This window comes from Biomphalaria glabrata, chromosome 5, assembly GCF_947242115.1.
Source record: "Biomphalaria glabrata chromosome 5, xgBioGlab47.1, whole genome shotgun sequence".
Taxonomy (NCBI): Eukaryota; Metazoa; Mollusca; class Gastropoda; family Planorbidae; genus Biomphalaria; species Biomphalaria glabrata.
The window spans coordinates 39,549,743-39,572,162 of record NC_074715.1 but is presented as its reverse complement, the minus strand read 5'-3'; the positions used below and the strand labels follow the sequence as shown (position 1 = coordinate 39,572,162).

Sequence of the window (22,420 nt, the reverse complement as noted above, 5' to 3'; positions counted from 1 at the left end):
AATTAATATACTTTGTGGCATATTGCTTTTTATATTGCTGTAATTGATGCTTAATAACAAAAGTTTAATTAATAATAAAATGAACAAAGCAAAGGAAACTGATTGTCACTTATTTGAACTAATTATTTCTATCTTCAATCTTGTTTACTCCCAATCACTAACTTACATAACAGTGATCTCTCTGCCTAATTTTAAACAGTATTCTAAGGGCACCAAATATTTGATGCAACAGTAAAGTTACAAATATATTATGGGTCTTGTATATTGTTAGGGGATTAAAGGTTTCTCATGTCATAGTACATTTTTAAATGATTAATTATTTTATTAATCACATAGTTATTTAGGGATATCTAAGATATTCCTTCTAATTAATATTCTTTTAAAAGAAATTGTGTGACCTATTTTAAGATTTCAAAACTTAAATTTGAAAATATTTATGCTGCTAGTATTTTAAACCCCTGTTATTCATACATAACAGAAGGTTTCAGATTGATATATTATTTATAGGCCTATATTGTAGACACAAAATGCAAAAAAAAAAGAAGTATTCAGATTTCAAAAGATAATTCTGTTTGGGCATTGCAGTACCAGTAACAATTGAACCTTAAAAATTGTATGAATACATTTGAGCATAATTTTATTATTTTTAATGAAGTGACATTATCTCTCCTACAGAAGATCTTGATTCAATGGAGCATCAAGTTATTAAAATATTTTCAAACATTCCCAACAAGTAAGTAGATTGAAACATGCAGTGTACATTAGTAATTGTGAAGATCATCACAAACAGTTCAAATGTTATAACACAAATTTTACTTATGTAAAAAATTTAGGAAAAAAAGTGCTTACGTTCTTTCAAAGTTCCAATTGTAAACTAGAGCTCTCTATATAATTAATGAAAATACATTGTTAGAGAATATTTACACAAATGATTATCTAAGTATTGATATTCTTTCTGCAGTCATATACCACGCCCTAAATTTATCAAGGTAATATTTCATTTATATTTCACACTGTATTAATATTATTAGCTTTATATCAAATTTTCAAATTTCTGACTTGTTTATTGAACCTCAAAAAAAAATCTTTGCCATTTTGTATGTAAATTATATAATTGTTATTCGTTACTATAATTGTTATAGTATTCATTGTCTTTTAGCCTGCATAGCCACCTTTTCCCTTAGTCTTCAGACTCAAAGTCAATGCCTTCTTTTGTATTCTATTTTACAGCCACCTTTCCAGGAGAAAAAATTGAATGCGCTTGTAAGAGGTATAGATTATATTTAACCTCACTTTATAGTGACATGCAACAGGAAGTTTAACTTTCTCTTTTTGTTATGATTGATCAGAATTTTAAAGACCATTTGTGTGTATGTATACATGCTTGTAAAACATTGTTAACTTTAGTTTTATTGGGCTATCAGCAGTTGATACATTTAAATCTTTTTAATAGCATTTTTATTTATTTTTTGTTATAATGGTAAGCATTGTTTTGAATTCAGTGGTGCCTATAGCTGATGTACACAAAATGGAAATAGTCTGGGCCCTGCCACCACTGATGGAGCATTACAGGTAAATGACATGAGGTTCAAAGAATTACTCTAAAAAAGTAGCTAATATTGTATGCATCTTGAAGCCACATTTTACTCTATTTCGTTAATTATAAATGTTGTTTTAATATCTATTTCATGAAATATATATATTTTTTTTTTTAAGTTTCTAAATAGATTGTGCCCATTAAATTCAGTTATAGATCATTGGTTGTTGTTTTGTTTTTTTGCATCAAATTTAATGTGAGAGGTTTGGATTCAATGAAATCACATGTAAAACCTTTTGCTTTGAATTTCAGAGCAAGAGTTATTGAGTATCTGTCTCTACTGCTGGGTCATGAGGCTGCAGGAAGTATTCTCTCAGTTTTACATAGAAAGTAAGTCTGGGCTAGTGGAAATACTACTAGTTGACTGTTCGACATAGAAAGTAAGTGTGGGATTGTGGAAATACTGCTAGTTGACTGTTTTACATAGAAAATAAGTCTGGGCTAGAGGAAATACTGCTAGTTGACTGGTTTACTTACATTTCGATTTAAATTTTTAAAAATCAAAACTTGTATTCCTAGATTTAAGAAGTTTAAATTGTTAATATTTTTGTATATCTACAACATTATACAGTCGTGGGGGGGGGGGGGGGGGGCTTTAAATTTTACACAACCTTATTTTCATAAAAAAGTCATTATATTTAAGATAAGATAATTTCTTGATCCAATCAAATAGAAATTCAGTTTGACTACTGTACAATAACAGTATAGATGAAAAATTCGAACAACATTCACACACGAAACACATACACATTCATAACCAGCCCTTTATGTACTTCTCGGTGACGACAGCTGATCTTGTAACACTCTGACCGAAAGTGGGATAAAGGAGTTTTTAAATCTTTCTGTTTTAGTCCTAATGGAAAGGAGACGACCACTTCGTTCAGATATGTAACAGTGGTTTAATGGGTGCAGGTTGTCCTTAAGAATCGAGAGTGTTTTTGAAATACATCTTTCATGAAAAAGCTCCTCAAGAGATGGTAGCTGTATTTGATTGATATGCGATGCTTTTTTAATTAGTCTATTTAGACTAAGTCTTTGTGCCAGTGAAGTATTACCATACCAGCAGGTGATGGTTGCTGTATAAAAAAGTTTAATAATTGTTTTGTCGATGTTAAATTTTCTTAGCTTTCTGAGATAGAAGAGTTGCTGGTGAATTTTTGTGTACAGGTTTTGACAGTGTTCACTCTCTTTTCACTCAGTTTGTTTATATTTATACTGACTTTGTAATATCTGAAACATTTTGACATTTTGTTTCCAAGACATTTAGCCTTAGAGTTATCTGGTGGCAATGACATGACAGGATATACCCACAATTCCACATGGTCAGCATTCATTATCTCTGTCAAACTCACAGAGCTGGGAATCAGTCAATTTGAACAGGTGAGAATAGCAGCACTCAAGTCAAACTATTGAATGATTTAGATCAATCTATTTCAACACATCAATCAAACTATTCCAACACATTGATCCAACTATTTAAACAGTGCTTATTCATTATGTTGTGGTATATATCTGATGCCTTGTCAGTTTGTTAACTACTTATTCTGGAAATAGACTCATAAAAACACAAAATCATAACAAGGAAGTTTTTTTAATTTTAAGATATTTTTATCATTAGAATATTTACATTTCTTTCTAACATTAGTATGTTAAAATTTAGATTTGTCTTGCAAAATTATTGTAAAATATTATTTTTTCTCTTAAAGCTACTTATAACACAGCAATAAAATTTTTTTTTTTCTAGAACACACTATTAGTTTTGTAAACAAATTTTTTTTGTAGATATTGTATAAATTCTTACTAATGTATTTTCAACAGTACGTCAAATGCTAGTTATTACAATTTAATCATCAACTAAAAATTCATCAGTGAAATGGATTTGTTCAACTTTTAGCTCTAAATGCTTATTTCAATATATTTGACTACACAGGTTTTGGAGATAATATTTCAGTACATCAAACTTCTGAAGGTTTCACTTCCGGGACATGTATTTGAAGAGCAGAAACATATACAAGAAACTAAATACATCTTTAAAGAGCAGGTATTGATATAAAACCTTAGGAAAAAAAAAGAACTATATAAACTCTTGTTTTAGATGAACAGATTTTTCTAATTCAAGTTAATAAATGTCAAGACCTTGCAATATCTCACATTATTTTTTTTTTTAACAGGAATCTATTTATAGTTATGTAGAAGAACTGGCAGAAAACATGCACCTGTTCCCACCAGAGCATTATCTTTGCGGTAGAGATCTTTTCTTTGAATACAATGAACAGGTCAGGGTAATAGTGGTGCGACAGTAGTTTTCTAACTTAACAAAAACCCAATTCTTTATAGAAATAGTGATACAAAAAAAAGTAAAGTTTCTCTCTAAGATCATGTGGTCTACAGTACAGATGATGTATAGGTCATCTGTTTTTGTGGCCCATGGTTAACAAGGTTGTTATCAATGACCTACCACCTTTAGTACTTTACCCAACTAATGTCAGCTCCCCATTAGAGCTGGGTGGACTAAGAGGCACCCTAAAGATCTTCAAATAAAAAATCCCTCATAATATTTGAAGGTAAAGTAGTGCCATGCTAGGTTTGATCAAACGTTTATATCACACACAGAGCAATACAGTTTTTTGTTTTTGTTTTTTTTTTTTAAATGTTTCTAGATATTGTATTAATTCTTTACAATTGTATTTTTAAATTTAGCTAATCAGAGATTGCCTTGACTTTTTGCGTCCTCGGGGAATGTTGGTCATGCTGTTTAATAAGGACTATCAGTCACTTCCAAGTCAGAGTGTGGAGCCTTGGCTGGGTACCAAGTACATGGTGAAAAGTAAGATTTGTTTTACATTGATGCACAACCTATCTAGCTGGGTGCCATTACATTTTCTGACACACATATCATGGGTAACTTTAAATAGTCTAATCCAATTGAACAGGACTTCTGCTACTTCATTATGCATTGTTAGCAGGGGTTGGTCGGAAAAGCCAATGTCATGGTCCGCTGGCCATATTTTGGGTATTACTATGAGGCTCATTATTTGTAATAATCTATAGTGATGGGCAAAAGTTAACTAAAAAGTTAGAAACTTTTAGTTTAACTAAAAAAAATTAATTAAGGCCATTGTTTAACTATAAAAAAAAAAGTTAAGTTAAAATCATAGTTTAATTTTTTATTTTTTTTTAGTTACTAACTAAAAAGTTTAATTAAAATTTGTACAACTTTTCAACATGTGGTTAGGGTTGAAACGCACATCCTTGTTTTTTTGGTCATGTGATATCAATAACTTTGATTATCAAAAAAATGATGCAGTTAACAACTATATAGTCAGTCTGCATTTGAAGAGGGTAAAGTAAGATGCTGGTAGAAGTTAATGGGAGTAAATATTTGCAACTGAAAGTAGCAGTATTATAAAATGTTAAACATTTTTTGCCAAAAGCTTCTATGCAGTATTATGAATGAGGTTGTTCCGAATTTTTTTGTGAGCCACGTGGAGGTGTTTTTTTTTTCTATTTCTAGTGGGAATCTGATTAGTGAGTTAGGTCAATATTTAGTGGTTTTAATCAATTCATTAATTCAATAATTTTTAACTGCAGGAGCTTCAAGTACACCCTTTTTATAGTCTTATGACTTATTATTGAGATCTATTAAGTCTAAATCAACAGCTAGGCCTATATAGATCTAAAAGCATTAGGATAACCAACTCTAGAAAAAAAAAATCTTAATCAACACCCTCTCTGACCATAAAGTAAATATAAATAGATTGTGTCCAACTGATTTTAACAACCTGGTCAGCTAGACGTACACATGTAGGCCTAGTGTACTGTACGTGTGTAGTCGATGATAATACAAGACTACCCACGCGTTATGCAATAGTGTTTGCTTAATGTGGAGTGGTCAGACAAGAAAATAACACAGTGGCATGGTTAGTCAAGTTTGTAGATATATCTTTACACTAAAATAGTTACACACCATCTCTGCCCAGAAAGTAGTCGGTGTGTCCGACTGATTTTAACAACCTGACCACATAGACGTACATGCAATAAGTGTACTTAGTGTGCAGTCCATAATGACAAGACCACCTTGTTTTTTTTCCCTTGTGCATTTATGGTTATGCAATACTGTTTTTAGTATTTTTAGTGGTCAGACAAGAAAATAGCACATCAGCAGGGTTAGCCAAGCATGTATTTTACACTATAATTTAATTATACATGTCAAATGTTTCTTAAAACTCCAACGATTTCGTTTCTTTTTCTTAAGTTACTACATCTAAATTTGAAATCCTAATTTAAATCTATGTTATTTTTAATAAGATTTTGAACTTACCAGTATAAGTAAGATTTTTCGTTATATAGCCTAATAAGTTAATATAATTTTTTTAAAAAGTACCATTTTTTTCTAAAGGTTTAAATTCAAGGCAAAAATACAAGCACACATATTAATTTAGACATCTTTTTTTTATTTTATTTTGCATTAACGTTTATGTAAGAAACATATTCCTTATTACTGGTTTTATTATGGATAAATATTTCAATTTCCACCATGTCACGGTTGCAGAAAAGAGTCTGGGACAACATAATGCTGACTAACAGTACTGAAGCCCTTGTCTACCAGACCTGTGTGTTGAGCACCTTGCTGTACAGAAGTGAAACATGGTCAACCTACTCATGGCAGGAAAAAAAGTTGAATGTCTTCCACCTCCGATGCCTAAGGCGGATCTTTAAAATAAGGTGGCAAGATAAGATAACCAATGAAGAAGTGCTACAAAGAGCAGGGTGCTAGGACATCCGCTCTGTTATCAGCAGCAGATGCCTTGGCTGGCTTGGCCACGTTCGTAGAATGCCAGTAGGTTGACTTCCACACGACATTCTGTATGGCTATCTAATAGAAGGCAGGAGAGCCGCTGGTCGCTCACTTTTACCTTATACGTATGTATGCAAATGCGACATGAAGCTCTTCAAAATCAACACTAGCAGCTGGGAAGAGGTGGCACTGGATAGATCCACATGGAGAGAGAGCATAAAGGAAGGGTCATGGATTGCAGATGTCATACACAACAGAAGCAGAAAGAAGGGTGAAAATGCACCTGGTGATTAAATATGCCCAACCTGCGATCGCAGCTGTGTATCAAGGATTGGCCTCTTTAGTCACACAAGAAGTTGCAAAGAAAAAGTTCGTCTCTCGAGACGTAAAATGCCACAGAGAAATATTTCCACAATGTTAAACGAATAAGATCGAACCGTAGGCATACTGTCGGATGATTATATCTATATAGGTTTAGTTTAACTACTTTATTTTTGTTGAAAACTAGTTTTAGTTTAACTTTTAAAAGTTAGTTTAGTTCCCATCACTAATAATCTATAAGAAATGTATTTACTGTAAATGTTGCCGTTGCCGTGTCACTTGTTAATATATCTCTCTATATATATACATTTCTTGTTTTTATCTCTACAGGTATAGATGATAATCTGATACAGCAATTGGAAAGTAAGTTGTTTTTAATTTTTGGTAGTAGTTTATTGCTTTCAATTCTATGTTTAAATCCACATCTATGCTAAGGGCTATTGTGTAATGCTATTTCAAATGAGACCTTCCAAGACTCATAGTGTAATTTGTGTCTTCACACAATTAGTTGATTTACTAAATAAATACTGATTTGTAATAATTGGATTGGTTGTGTTGATTTTTTGATAATGTTTAAAACCCTCTATTGATAAAGTGAGTAGATAGTTCATAGGATACTAGGGCTAGACAATTGGCGATTTCTAGCTTGACAACCCTTAATTATGAATATAAAAATAAACAATATACTTGTAGACATTGGATTTATTTTTGTATGATTATATTTCTTGCTTTACATTTCAGATGTGAAACTCAACCCTGACTTGAATGTTCCCATTCCAAATCCATATATTGGTAAATTATAGTTGAGCTTTTTCATTAAGCAAATTTATTATTCTTTTAAACTCATCTCCTATTGAGCCAGAGGCAGCCATAGCAGTGTGTGGGACCAGTGTTATACACTAGACTATAGACTATATAAACTGTACCACATCACGCTAATGGTCTCATCTGCCTCTATTTTGTATGCCTTATTGTTGTTAAAAAAAGTACCTTATGGAGGTATTGTTCTACATATAAGATTTTGCTTGTAAGATTTTGTCCCCAGTTCTCTAATATTGGTTTAGTGACTTTTAATCAGTGTAACTGATGATTCAGAAACATTTTGCATGAAAAATCAACAAACGAGATTATAATTTCTGCTTTAGCTGACCCCTCAGTCGCAGAGCCTGGGCGGTTGCACTACTCACCACTCCTCTAAGGCTGCCTCTGGTCTGGCATTTTAATTAGATGGGCTTCCATTTATTAAAGCACTTTGTTTTATTACATTTTCTAGCCTTAATTTGAATCCAAATTTTCTTTATAAAGTGTTTTTGAATATTATTTACAAAATATGTAACAGGGTTAGAATTTTTCTATAATTTGTTACTCATAGATAAGGATGTTGATAAAAATGTATATTTGGATGGAAGCTAGTGATTTTAATATTTGTGATTCTGAGTCTTAGGGTGGGATCTTATCTTTTATCTCTCTTGAATTTGAAGTGAAGAAAAAAGAAAGGTGGACCTATTGATTTAGCTGTTGAAAATATTTTGAGATTTAATGATGAAGGTACTGTAGGAGGAGCTTTAAGCAAGAAATGTTCATTTTTGTCTACAAAATATCCAGGAAGAAATGTTAATGTAATCAATAAGTCATCATCAGTTTTTGACTATTTCACCATAATGAAGTTGTAAATAGTTTAACTCATTATCATATTTGTCTAAGTATCCTCCACAGGACTTCATCATATAGTAGTAAAGTATTCACTATAGTTTTTGTTTATTCAAAACTTTATTCTTCATTCTAAAATGTTCATCATTTGAAATATTTCAGCTACAGATTTTGGGTTGAAGAAAATAAAAAAGGCAACAAAGGTAATACCATGATGTAAATAGTTTGAAATAAAATAAAAACCCCAAAATCTTCTGTTTCCAATAATATATATGCACTGCTTCTTAGTTTCCTGTAGTTGTGATGAATGAGCCAGGCATCAGGATCTGGTACAAGAAAGATAACAAGTACCACATGCCCACAGCTTATATTTACTTTCACTTTATCAGTTCAGCAATCTCCAGGAATCCAGTAAAGTAGGTGGAACTTAGGTAGACTTTGAATCGGAAAGAATTTTTTTTTCTAAAGCTAATTTTTATTTTAATGAGTCTGATAGAAATACATTACTTGCAGCATTTTCAGGGACCCACTCCTCTCTGTACTTAAGTACTATTGTTGTAAGCCATTGTGGCATGACCAATTACTTTATACAATTTCAATATAAAAATTTGGCTTGTGTGATTTAAGGAATGTACATAGAATGTAATAAACTTTTTGAAAGAATGTCTGTAAAGAAAAAGATAGGAATCATTGATAATAATTGATTTGATTACATTTTAAAGAAATTGTTTAGAAAGAATACATTTTCTTTTTCCTACATTGTTATTTATATCAACCTATTGAAACTAATTCCTGTATTCATATTGTGTCTAGTGTTGCTTTAGGTGATGTGTATCTAACTCTGCTACTACAAATGCTTACTGAGACATTGTACAATGCCACCTTGGCAGGTTTTGAGTAAGTCTTGTTTCCTCTTCAGCCTACAGTTATCTCATGAACCTAACATTGCCACATAATTTAACCTAACAATGTCACATAATGAAATCTAACAATGTCAGTAAAACTTCTACTACTTTAGAGTGCTGTTTTAACAGGTATCACTTCAATACTACAGAGTTTGTAAACTAAAATGTGTCAGTCCATCATCACATCACTTTTTTCTAATACATTCAAAGTTTTTTTTTATCTAGCAAACAGACATTTTGTGTTTAACATATTTTCTGACTAAGAAATGTTTTGCAATAAAATCCATAACCCTTTTTTCAAAGTTTAAGTTTCCCCCAAAAAGACTTAAGGGTATTCCAGCTATTCCATTGCATGCTGTACATTTCCAGCCTTGCTAAATTTGTTATGCCACTGGCAAGGGATATCGTTGGCTGAAAAGAAGCCAATAGAAAAACACATTTGGTGTATCAGGCAGTGGCAGACCCACAAGGCAGTCTTCTTTAATCATGGAGGAGTTTATGGAACCAAAGTGTGGTCCTTGAAGTAGATGGTGAGGTTTTGATCTAGTTTAAAGGGGTGCTAACAGATGGTTTTTAATGTCATATACATTGCTATGCTAAAAGACAGTCCAAGTTAAAAACATTCCAAACACTGTCCTTAGGCCATGCTCCATTAGGATCATGTTTAAAAGCTTCCTCAGACTTCTACAAACAAGCTTGTCAATTACAGCATGAGAATGAGGGAACCATTGATATGAAACATACGTTTTTATTTGTTACTAAAAAGTATTCATTTTGTCTTTCTAAGGTATTCAATTGAAGGTACCCCTGAAGGAATTATATTTATACTTGGTGGATACAGTGAGAAAATCAAGGTAAACCAACAATAATAACCTTTGTTTTGTTTTTTTAATCATACAACAGTAAAGAAGAACACAATCTTTTTGTGTGAAATAAGCATTCATATTGGTAATAAAGAATTACCTAAATTTCACTACATTTCATTTATAATATTTCTAAATATTGGTTTAGTTTAGTTTTAAGCCCATCCCATTTTATTTCAAGTAATAATTTTCAATTATAAGAATCCCTTTGGCCTGTAATTGTACATTTGTTGAAAGCCATGTTTATGTATGTGTCCTTTCAGCTTGTTGTTACTGACACAGTCAAAGTGTTTCTGGACTTCCAGCCCAATGAAGACAGCTTTGATTCCGTTTTAACTCATCTTAAACAAGTATATGTCAATGAGTTAATCAAACCAGTAGAGCTGGCCAGGTTACCTTTCAATTTTTTTTATGTATCTAATAAGTAAATAATTGTGTTTTTATGTTATCTTCATGCAGTTCTTCTCAATCTGTAGGTCACGATCCCTTTGGGGGGGGGCAAATGCAGATTTGCCAGGGTGGCTTAATACCATCCGTAAAATGAAATTTTGTGTCTATAACGTAATATTTACACACTTTTTTAAATTAGTAATTTGCTCATTATATGTTATTGGTTATAATATTTTTTTATTATGAAATAAAACATGTGAATGGATGTCAAACAAAAGAACATTAACAAATAAATAGACTATTTCTTTTACATTATGATTCAATAGTTGAAGCAGAATTTTTAAAACCCTAATGCATCATTTGTAAAGCAGTTCTAGTAACCCAATCTATGAAGTTTAACAGCTGAAACATTTTGATAGTAAGCATCAGAGTTTGCTGACAAGAACTTACATTATTTTAGATGTCAAAGTTGACCTTGAAGTCTACATACTTTTTCATGTTAAAAATAAAAGCTGATTTGTATTAAACTCATTAATAGTGATGCATCGAAAAATAGTCTCTTTTTGATGTCAATTAAACAATTCTGAATCAAGTTTTCTTCATTTCCAGCAATTTATTTTCTTGAGGTAAGGTTTTCCAGCCTGTTAGTTACCAAGTCTAAATAGACAGAAGATATTTCTTTTTATTTTCATAAAGAAAAGAAATAAATTTACTTGTTCAATACAAAGTGAGTCCAATCAAAATTTGGTAGGGCTAGTTGCACTGAATAGCTGTGTCTTGCTTTATTTTAAAACCAGCTTGATTCTGAAAACCTGTACTACTTTTTTCTAGCCTCTGTTGTTGATAGTAAAATGAATGCTCAACATTTTCTTATTCTTAGGATCAGACATTGCAAACACCTTATCAAGTGATATTTAAACACCTTTGCATAGTCTATATGAACATTGATAAACTCTTGCTAATATAATCAGCTCTTTAAAAGTTCGAATTTCATAAACATTTTGAAACAAATTTCTTTTGACATTATTTTTTTATTTCTGACCAAAGTCTCTCAGATCAGATTTTTGTTTGAAGACAAACCCAAGTTTGTTTTTGGAAAAGTGAAGGGCAATCTTTCAAACTAAACAAGTTTTACAGATTAGTCACACACAGATAAAGTCTGTTTTGAGAGTACACTTTTTTGTTTTCTGACATAGTGTCTGCCCATTTTCAGTCAAATGTTTAAAAATACATTGGTTTAATGTAATTATTGAAAAAAATTGAATAAAATTAGCAATGTTACTTTTTTGTCTAAATGATATGCTGCAGTTGCTGCTATATTGATCAGCAACTTTTTCTAAACAAATTTAGAGCAGTGAGATATTCTGTGTTGGAGCTGAAAGATCCATCATTACAGCAGAGGTATCAGCATATGCACAACATTTCCTACCCCATGCTGCTGGATTTCATTGAGGAGTTTTACAGTTCCTTGTTCATAGAAGGTTTTGTCACAGGAAATGTCCTACCTCAAGTGGGTAATGTACTTTAGAGAAGGGTTTTGAATTACACTCAATGATCTAACACACTATATAGATAAATAATTAAAAGCATTTTTTGACACATAGTTTAAATATATTTACTTTTTTTTTTTTTTTATTAATTGTGAACTAGTAAAATCCAAACATTGCAAAGACTTTGTCAGTCAATCCTGTAAAAAAAAATCAGTAGACCCTTAGGCAGAATGCAGCATTCAGGACTACATTGTGGGAAACCTGCGAAGTTGCTTATCCCAAACTGTACGAGTTATTTGCTGATCCTTTTGAACCAACAGCTTGATGAAAAGGTGAATCATTTGTAGGCTTCAGCCTTGAGGAATTGAACCATAGTCATTCTATGACTAAAAAATGCTGCCAACAACAATATGGCATTTTGGTGTACAAAGTCATTTATCATAAGTTATTCATAACTACAGAAATGTGTGTGAAGAATGTGACGTCTAAGTGATGTCTTTTATCCAATGTTTCTCTTTGTTAGTCAGATGTATCCCTCTCAAATAGTTGTCCTTTTTGAGCTGGCATCTACTTGCTTACGTTTTTTGTAGGTCAATTAGTTTTGTCTTTTCAAATTCCAGCACTTCTCATTATTTCTGTAATGTTCATTGCTCCAACGGCAAAGATTAAGCATCAAGTTTAGTTTCTCCTATTTTTTTTTAAATATAAAAACATCAGTTTGTTTCATGTAAACATTTATACTAAAAATGTTCTTAACAGTTCTCCAACTTCTTTGTCTTTAATGACATGTTAATAATTTGGATTCAAGATGAGAAAATTTGCTTGAAATTTGGGATACAAAAAATGTTGTTTTTTTGTCCTGCTTTTAATTAACAGATTGTCCTGTTGTTGCAAATGATTACATAAACTGCCATCCATCCTTTCTAGATTGTCTTCAGATGGTTAGGGTTAGAATAATGTAATGAAGGGAAAGGTCATCAGCACCATCATCATCATCTATTTGAGTGGGGGCTTTCAAGGTTCAAATCTTCTCTTGCCAAAGTCCTGGACAGAAATCCTGCTGTTATGTGTAGTGCTTGTATGTTGCCATACCAGTTGAGAATTTGTGGTTTCCCACACCTTTGAGACAGAGGTCAGCAAGTCTGGGGTAATTGAAAAAGAATATGAGACACAGTTTTCTTTTCCTCCCTGCGGCGGGGTCACAGTGAATCAAAGTTTGGCCTGAGATGTTTGAAATATGAGCCAACAGGAGAGTGACTTGTCCTCCACTGTGCTATAAGAGTTTGCTCAGGCCTAGACAGCCTCCACCACGTGCTCATGTGCTCCCAGACTTTGCTAGCTTTTTGGGTCTTGTCCTAGCATTGAACCATTTTTCCATTTCTATTTTTTTTAAATTTTGCTAGAGTATGATGGAAACTCACAGTCTGCCAATGTAACTCTGTACCCACTGTATTATTACCATGGTGTCATAGTGTTGGTTTATATTGTGTGAAGCCATGATGACACTGTCGATATTGGGGTGGGGGGGTCCAAGGAAGGTCTAGAGCTTGCTAAGCCTGTAGTACAGGTTTCTGGTTAGTGAACACAACTATCTGTGTTGCCCTCACATGTCTCTCCAAGACAAGAGTCATTGACTTTTAAGGCTTCACAGAGCGCCTTGTCTCTGTATCAAAATTGTAAACACTACCATATTATCCAATAACTTAAATCAACACTATGATTGATTGTAGGCAACATATTTCAATATTTCTGCCTATTTTGATAGAAAGACACAAATGTTATATTTACACTTTTTACTTGTTCAACTTCTTTAAACCAGGGATGTACAATGTTTTACCACCTGGAGTGGTGGGGGTTGTATACATTTATGACAAGCTTGTCACAGCCCCCAATTTTTTCAACATGCTAATTTCATCACTATGGACTGTATTATGGGTATCACTGGTCAAAACATTTTGTCATTTCAACAGGAAGCCATTGATGTTGGAAAAATGGCTTTTCAAATTATCAGGCATCCATTGAGTAGTGATTCTTTACCCAAGGTATGTATGTGACTACTTTGTTTTACTATAGTGCTTAGTACAAAGTACAGATGTCTAATTATTGATAATAAGCTAACATGTGAGTCAACAATAGAAACAAGAAAAACAATAAAAAATAATTCAAAAACAAAAACGAAAGCTTATAAGAAGTGTAATTGTATCAATTAGTTTGAAAAGTCATGTAATCAATAAATCTCAGCGAGTAGAAATATTTTACCAATTGTTTTTGTTTAGGGCTATTGAATGCTTTTAGCTTTCTCAGTATGCTATGATCCTATCACTTAACTGGACCAGTTGTGACCAGAGTATGATAATAGAAGATTGTATAGTTATCTATTGTTTCAAACTTACTTTAAAGCAGTGACCTAGAAAGAAAATAACTAGTACAGCTTTTACCACCACCCCAGTCAAGTACAATTTATTTTCCTTATTTGAGATACCAAACAAAATAATTATTCACCAACTAATTGATTAATTTTTTTTATTAACCATGTCATGGAAAATAAGTCTGTGTCTGAACTTGAAAGTAATGGAAATTTAAACCAAAAACAACATACTTCATTAACAGTTGATGTGTTTCAATCTTCTTCATTTTGTATGCAAGTGATTGTCTAATTCTATTTCTTTCAGCCCAACATGATGGAGCTTCCTGTTGGGGATTTTAAAATTTTTCTTTCTGCTATCAACAAAGAGGACACCAACTCCTGTGTAGTTCATTACTTCCAATTAGGTTTAGGCAATGTCTATAACATCTGTCTGAATGACTTATTATATGTAAGTTACTACCACAAATTTCTCCTAACATTATCATTCATATTTTAACTGGATGTCATTTTAAACATGTATCCTTTCTTTCTTGGATCTAACTGGTGCAGAGAGCTCCTTGTTTTATGTAGATTGTCAGAAGAGTTGTCAAGTTTTTAGCTCAACCAGAGGCTACCTTGATGCAGTGAATGAAGACGTACTAACTGACAAATTAAAGTGTTCAACTATTATGTTCTCCTAGGCTGCTATGAATGAGCCTTTGTTCAATGTTTTGAGAACTGAGTATCAGCTGGGATATAGTGTCTACTGTCAGCCAACTATAACACATGGCATTCTGGGATTTCTAATAGCTGTTGAGAGCCAGGCTAATAAGTTCAGGTAAAGTGATTGAAAAGAAAAAACATGATTGATACCAAATTAAGTAGTTTTAATTGAAAGTTAAATATATAAATTATTTTTTTTTCTCACTAAAGTTACTTTGATGTTCATTGCCTTAAAAAAGATTTAAGATTTTAAAAAAATAGGATAAATAAAATGAATACTTTAGCAGAACTTAGTATCACATAGACATTTTACAAGACAAGTTAAGTTGTCAAAGTAGGTATTGCAACTTTGCAATATTATCTTACATTTATAATTATTTATAAGGAGGTTTCATTTGTGTCAGCTAAGGCTTTAAAAAAGTTACAAAAAAAAAAAAAACAACATCCTTGACCATGATCTCTTCATGCCAGCAGAAGTAAGACCTCTGACCTGGTCAGTGAAGGAGCATCTCTGATTGCATTGCTTTTTAAAAATAGGAGCCAATGTTGAACTTGAGTACAGATGAAATTGTTTTGATTCTCTTGTGAATATTTTTCTTTTTCCATGTATTTAGTATGAAATCTATTGATGAACTCATGACCAAGTTCTTAGTGGATTTTGAAAAGACTTTGTCAGATACTCCAGATGAACAATTCAATGAAATGGTGAGACACAAATCTAGCATGCAGACATAGCCATTCTAAGATGTGATGCTATTTCAGAAAACACTATTTTAGTGCTCTACTTTGTATATTGTTGCTCCTAGGTAAGAACTCAAAGTTCAATCCGTGCTGCTGAAGATGCTGACATGTATGATGAGTCTAATAACTTTTGGCAAGAGATTGTCAAACAGAGTTATTGTTTTGAAAGGGTCAAGTTAGAGGTAAGCACTGTGCTTATATACATAGCTTCTTATAATTTTCATTCAAGTTACCATTAGGTGGTTTTTTTTTTTAAGAGTCTCTTTCCAAGCTTTTTTTTTAAATACTATATTCTGTGTGTCCAGAATATGTATCTGTGACTGAGCAATTTTCCAAATTGGTTAAGTATAAGAAATGTCAACTGATAGTTTTATTTTTAAATAAGAAGTAGACAAACAGATTTATGAATTGAATAATAGTACAAATGTACTATAATCCCAAAGCTTTATTACTTAAATGTCAGTGTTTTAGGACTCTACCAGGGTTTAGCACTAAGTGCTGCAAACTGAGGCACCAGCTCCTGATCTTTCCTCTTTCCAATGTTTAGGAAGGCAGCAGAGGTTTGAATTCAATTTTCCTAGGTGGGTAGCCAGCCAAGGCTAATGAATCCCTCTAGCCCTAATTTTATTGGGTTAGGCACCAGTTACTGGCCTTCTCCCTGTCTTTTCTTAGTGAAAACAGTTCCGCTGGGCCAATATCTGAGCCACATGTGAAGGAGTTGGACTGGCTGTCAGAGGCTATTTGAGACATTAGAATCATTTTATAGGTAGTGGAGCGCTATTATCCATTACCACTTCCAGCAATGACAACCTTTTGTAACCTGTCAGTTTTAATGTTTATATAAGTCATGTATTTGATGCTATGTGTAAGCTTGTTGTTAAAGATGAACATGTTTCTTTCCTCTGTTTCAGTATGATGCTATGCAGCATATCAATAAGGCTAGTGTAATGAGCTGGTTAAAAAATCTTGTTGGTGATAACAAGCGAAAATTATCAATTATGGTAAACAATTTATTATTGTTTAGAGGTCACTGTTAATTTTTTTTCTTTTTGAACAATTGTTTCAAAGTTTTATTTGTGTGCTAAGTGTGTAAAAGAGTGAGATGGAGTCTTTTTTAAATATCTAAAAAAAATTATTAAGTTGCTTATGTAGTTTGTATTTAGCAGATATTTAGTATGTATCCTGATAGATTATTGGTGTGAAATATAGGGTTATGATAGTTGATAACAAAATTTAATCAGTAAATCACTAATTAGCTACATTTTATTTTGTAGACAGTTATTTGGCTAACCCATTCAATATCTTAAGATTTTATTAGCAAAATTTTACATTAGTATATGCATTATGATGTGAGTGTACCAGTATATGCATTATGATGTGAGTGTACCAGTATATGCATTATGATGTGAGTGTACCAGTATATGCATTATGATGTGAGTGTACCAGTGTATGCATTATGATGTGAGTGTACCAGTGTATGCATTATGATGTGAGTGTACCAGTGTATGTATTATGATGTGAGTGTACCAGTGTATGCATTATGATGTGAGTGTACCAGTATATGCATTATGATGTGAGTGTACCAGTATATGCATTATGATGTGAGTGTACCAGTGTATGCATTATGATGTGAGTGTACCAGTGTATGCATTATGATGTGAGTGTACCAGTATATGCATTATGATGTGAGTGTACCAGTGTATGCATTATGATGTGAGTGTACCAGTATATGCATTATGATGTGAGTGTACCAGTGTATGCATTATGATGTGAGTGTACCAGTGTATGCATTATGATGTGAGTGTACCAGTGTATGCATTATGATGTGAGTGTATTTTGTCCTTATCTCTACAAAATGTCATTATCTTCAGGTGGAAGGCTGTTGTCATTCTACTGTGGAAGCACCTCCTCCGCCACCAACCTCTTTGTTGGATAGTCCACTGAAAGGCATACGGTCTCTCATCCAGGACTTGAAAAACAATAAAACCTCAGGGTCCAAGCTGCCCAGTACACTGAATGAGTTAACTAAATGTCAGAACCTCCTGGAGGTCCATCACTTTGGTGAGAACTATATAGCCAACCTGGCTGACTTTAAGCTACATCTCAAGACATTACCTTATCACATCATTAACAAGTGATTAGTGTCATAACTCCAACCTGATCAACACACTCTGCAAACATCTTAGGTCTGTTGTGCAATGTATTACATTCTAGTCTCAAAAGATAAGAATTTCTCATGACTAAAATAACTGTGATATGTACTGCTAGTCTTTCATAAACAAATGTTCACTTGATGCCTTAGTGCTGATGTTTCATTTTTTATTTTTTTTTACTTTATAAGGGTTGTGTTATAACAAAAAACATTTGACTAAATGGAGATTGGTCTAAGTTTTATTAATCAACTGTCAATATATAAATGTAAATCTTTTATTTGATGATTGAAGTAAATAAAACATGTTGAAACAAACCTAGTTACTTATATAATATCACATAAGAATCATTTTTAGTTCTATTTGATTTCAATAGTAAATTCACAGAATTTATATTTATTATTAGTTCATTGTATTTAATTTTATCCATTGTATTAGTTTATCCACTCCAACGAACAGTTCTCACAAATTTTCCACTGTTTGCAATAATTTTGAATACTAGTGACATCATTTGAAATCCCATTGAACAATTACAGTTATAAATATATGTAGTGACTGTAACCGTATTTCATTTCTTTACATTGTTCAAATTGTAAGATTTTTTATTATTTTCTAAAGTAAACAGAAGTTCCAAAATTATAACGACAGACACACACATGCAGATTGAAATTTACCTCAAATTTTCTTTTTTTGAAATTTCTACTTATTTTATCTTAATATAATTAGTAGACATAATTTTTTATATGAAATTACAACTTATCTGTAAAAGTCAATTGCAGTCTATTATGTATATTGGTACAATAAAGAAAGAAAACAATATTTTATAACAGTCTATTAATAATCAATATTTTTTTTAATTTTCTCTCAATACACTATTTGAATTCTTTTAAGAACTACAGTTTCACATTTGGACTAAAACGTTTGCCCCTATTCTACATTATTCAAAGGGCCATTATCACACAAGTATCAAGCATATATTTCTCTGCAATGGACAATCTGGGTTTCACTCAGACAAAAACCAATTTCATATGATGAGGACTGTCAGTCAAAATGTATGTTGTTATAACCTAATTAGGAGGTGCGGTGGCTAACTGGTAAAGCACTTGGATTCTAAACCAGGGTTCAAGGTTCAAATCCTGGGATTTTTAATTTCTGTATCTTTGGGTGCCTCTGAGTCCACCCAGCTCTAATGGGTACCTGACATTAATTAGGGAAAAGTAAAGGCATTTGGTTGTTGTGCTGACCACAATGATACCCTCGTAAACTGTAGGCCACAGAAATGGGCGACCTTTACATCATCTGCCTTATAGACCACAAGGTCTAAAGGGGAACTTGACTTTTTATGACTTAAAATGAAAACAGTTGTAAATTTGGTATTTTTAACCATTTTGATTTTTGGATTACATCCCTTTACAAACATACCTAAGATTTCTCTGTGATTGTCTTTAAAGAATCTTATAACCTGATTATTTAAAAGATTGTGCAAGTTTACATTAGTTGTGTACAAGTGTGCTTGAAATCCAGCACATAAAAACCTATGGATATAATGAAAAGAAAAACTTAGCTAACATCTTCCGTAAGAAAAGTAATGAGTATAATGTAGCTAGAATCTAATTCATTAAAAGCTAAAAAAAAATTGTCATATGTACCCATTAGTCTGCATAAATCTCTTGATCTCTGATTCATATTTATTTGTATCTATATCACTGTGTGTTAGATCTTCTTTATCCCACCCTTATCTTTATTTTTACTGCTGAAGTTCAGTAATAACAGCTTTTACCAAAGATCCCCTTCCTTCAAAAAAAATTGTTAGCTTTTTTTAAAAGTTTTTTTGTAACAAATTTGTGCTTTTTCAGTTTCTCTGAACATATTGTCACAAGTTTTGTTGAATCTCTTCTGATATAAATGAAATTATAAAAGCTTTTGTAAAGACAATCAGGTCCCTCATTATTCAAAGGAGTTATATAACATCAGCCCCAAAATTGTATTATACTCATACTTCCTAGGGTGACTATAAGGAGCTTTGAAGTTTCCCTTTCATAGATATTTCTTTTAACTCTTGTTACAGAGCATTTCATGAAGTCATCCTAGATAAGGTATGAAATGTCAAGGGGACTGTGAATATTGATAAGTAAAATGTTAATTGCTAATGACATGATAAAATGAATTTTAGAAGTCTTAAGAAAAAAAAAAGAACAAAGAATTATTTAGAAATAAAACATTGTTCATTGTTAGTTACACTGTCATGATAGCAAAAACTATATTTACCTTTAGAAACAAACAATATATACAAATTACAAATAAATAATAGTCATGTTTGTATTATGCTATTTTCACATTGTTTTTTATATAAAACATGCTATTGTTAAAAAAACCCCTTGTTCTTAATAAATTTTCTCTTTTGGACTTCACATAAAACACTTGAAAAACAATTTAATCTTTGGAAAAATGAAGCTAATTAAATTATTAAATAATTAAATTTTATATATATACACTTAAAAAAGAAAAGATATGTAGAAATTTGAATGTTAACAAGATGTAAATTGCAAACAAGATGTTCATTAGCTTTAGGTGTTCATTGATTCACATGAAGTAATATTGATATGATCAATAGCATTTAGTATTCCTTTCTTAAGTCATAAGCAATAATGCTGACAAAATTAAAACATAAATATCACTTGTTTCAAAATAACACTTTTCAAATTAATTATATATAATATATATATATATATATATATAATAAAAATAATACAATAATTACAAATAACAATATATAATGGGAGCAAAGAATTTGTGATAGGTCACAAAATATACATTCATACCCCAGTTTTAAACATTAAATGTAACAACAGTAAGTTAGATTTTGTTCAATGATTTAAAAGCCATAGCATGTGATCAGTGTCTTCTTTTATATGGTCTTTGTGACTTTGATGCTTAAAAATTTTATAGCTTTCTATCTTCTATCTCAAATAGGTGTTCAAGTGCAGTTTGTTTGTTGCCTATGATCGCACAGCAGCATTTAGAATTTTATGAAGTCTATATGCATAAATACATACAGTTTAATAGTAAAAGTAAAAGATAGGCTATAAAAAAATGTATACAGTAAAATATCTGAATTGAATACAATTCAATAAAATACTGCTGCAGATTAAAAAATTGAATGGCCAGAATTCTTTTGTAATGCTACTGGAAAACAAAAGGGCCTTAGTTTTCATTAGTCTTATCCACTAAATGAAAAAAATGTGTAAACACTGAGATAGTGATAGTTCAGATATTGTAACAAAATAAAATAATTAGTTAAAGAATTTCATGTTATAGAGACATACTCTTCAATAAAAAATACTACAAAACTTTTCACTTTTTTGTTCTGGTTGATTGCAAAATTTTCTCAAGTATGTTTACTATAAAAGAATTAGAATTGAGTTTCTGCATTTTTGGAACGGAGTCAAGTTCTGTAATGGATAGTTAGAGTAGGGTGATAAGTTACAGTACTAAGATCAACTTCTTTAACCAACCTATATCAAGTCACAAGGTAGATAAGGCTGCCTGGCACTGTGGTGTGTACTTTAGGCTACCTGACACTGTGGTGTCATACAATATTTAAAAGTTTTGGCACATTTGTACCATTCAGGCTATGCTTTGCTCTCTAAGATAACCTGATTCTAAATTTTCATCCTAAAATATATTTAAAAAAATATATAATCAATTTAATATGACTATTATAAATATAAAACAAATCACTCCTACTTTCTATACTGTGAAACAGTGCATTTTGATTGGTTACATTCAAATCATTGTTTTATATTTTTTAGTTGTGAATACAATCAAATTCAGTAAATAATCAATTTAATTATTTAGGTATAACATGTTGAGCTTAAAGAAAGTCAATTAGTTTAATGATTAAAAAGTACAAACAAAAAAATCATTTCAGCTTTAATGTTCTCAAATTGTTATCATTCTAAAATTGTATTAAAAATTTGATAAAAACAACATTAAACTTTTCCATTTTAATTTTCCAAGATATTTACACAAATTTGCCACAAACCAAACACTGTAGAATGAATTATGAAATTATGAAAAATACTTTTCAGTCTTATGGCCTTTCGTTGCTGAAGTATTGGTTCTACAAACTTTTCTTTTATTTCCATTTGTTTTTAGTGCTGCACAATTTCTTCCAGTCAAACTTGTTCTAAACATGGTTATTTATGAATACTAACAGCAATACAATGTGTTTTTAAAATGTCATGAGTCAATGCCCCTTCTTAATCCCCTCCTCCAGTGCCAACACCAATCACAGCCACTATGGCAGCAGAGAGACCAGCAATCACCACACAATGGATGACAAAGATGATCTTTTTTAGTAATGCTTTCTGTAGATAGATACAAACAAATGAATATTCACATTTGACTAGAGTAATACCTTTAGTAAAATCATTAATTTAGAA

At 31.6% G+C, this 22,420-nt stretch overlaps 2 protein-coding genes across 5 annotated transcripts in view; one reads left to right on the top strand and one right to left on the bottom strand.

The window, feature by feature from the left end:
* The window catches only part of LOC106066516 (nardilysin-like), a 27,126-nt gene extending 5,796 nt beyond the window's left edge, over positions 1-21,330 (top strand). The window contains exons 10-33 of the mRNA XM_056030154.1: positions 676-733; positions 962-989; positions 1,231-1,270; positions 1,503-1,572; positions 1,850-1,927; positions 2,857-2,977; positions 3,528-3,638; positions 3,769-3,873; positions 4,298-4,424; positions 7,047-7,079; positions 7,458-7,508; positions 8,529-8,569; positions 8,655-8,782; positions 9,180-9,263; positions 10,059-10,125; positions 10,398-10,525; positions 11,875-12,034; positions 13,985-14,056; positions 14,687-14,830; positions 15,063-15,199; positions 15,699-15,789; positions 15,891-16,007; positions 16,737-16,826; positions 17,697-21,330. Coding sequence (XP_055886129.1) covers positions 676-733; positions 962-989; positions 1,231-1,270; positions 1,503-1,572; positions 1,850-1,927; positions 2,857-2,977; positions 3,528-3,638; positions 3,769-3,873; positions 4,298-4,424; positions 7,047-7,079; positions 7,458-7,508; positions 8,529-8,569; positions 8,655-8,782; positions 9,180-9,263; positions 10,059-10,125; positions 10,398-10,525; positions 11,875-12,034; positions 13,985-14,056; positions 14,687-14,830; positions 15,063-15,199; positions 15,699-15,789; positions 15,891-16,007; positions 16,737-16,826; positions 17,697-17,963 — 2,348 coding nt within the window. The 3' untranslated portion in view covers positions 17,964-21,330. The remainder of the gene's footprint in view (positions 1-675; positions 734-961; positions 990-1,230; positions 1,271-1,502; positions 1,573-1,849; positions 1,928-2,856; positions 2,978-3,527; positions 3,639-3,768; positions 3,874-4,297; positions 4,425-7,046; positions 7,080-7,457; positions 7,509-8,528; positions 8,570-8,654; positions 8,783-9,179; positions 9,264-10,058; positions 10,126-10,397; positions 10,526-11,874; positions 12,035-13,984; positions 14,057-14,686; positions 14,831-15,062; positions 15,200-15,698; positions 15,790-15,890; positions 16,008-16,736; positions 16,827-17,696) is intronic.
* Positions 18,795-22,420, bottom strand: part of LOC106066535 (putative ferric-chelate reductase 1) — a 27,352-nt gene continuing 23,726 nt past the window's right edge. For all 4 annotated transcript variants that reach the window (XM_013225604.2, XM_056030159.1, XM_056030160.1 and 1 more), the window contains exon 16: positions 18,795-22,345. In XM_013225604.2, the coding sequence (XP_013081058.2) occupies positions 22,238-22,345 (108 nt within the window). In that variant the 3' untranslated portion in view covers positions 18,795-22,237. The remainder of the gene's footprint in view (positions 22,346-22,420) is intronic.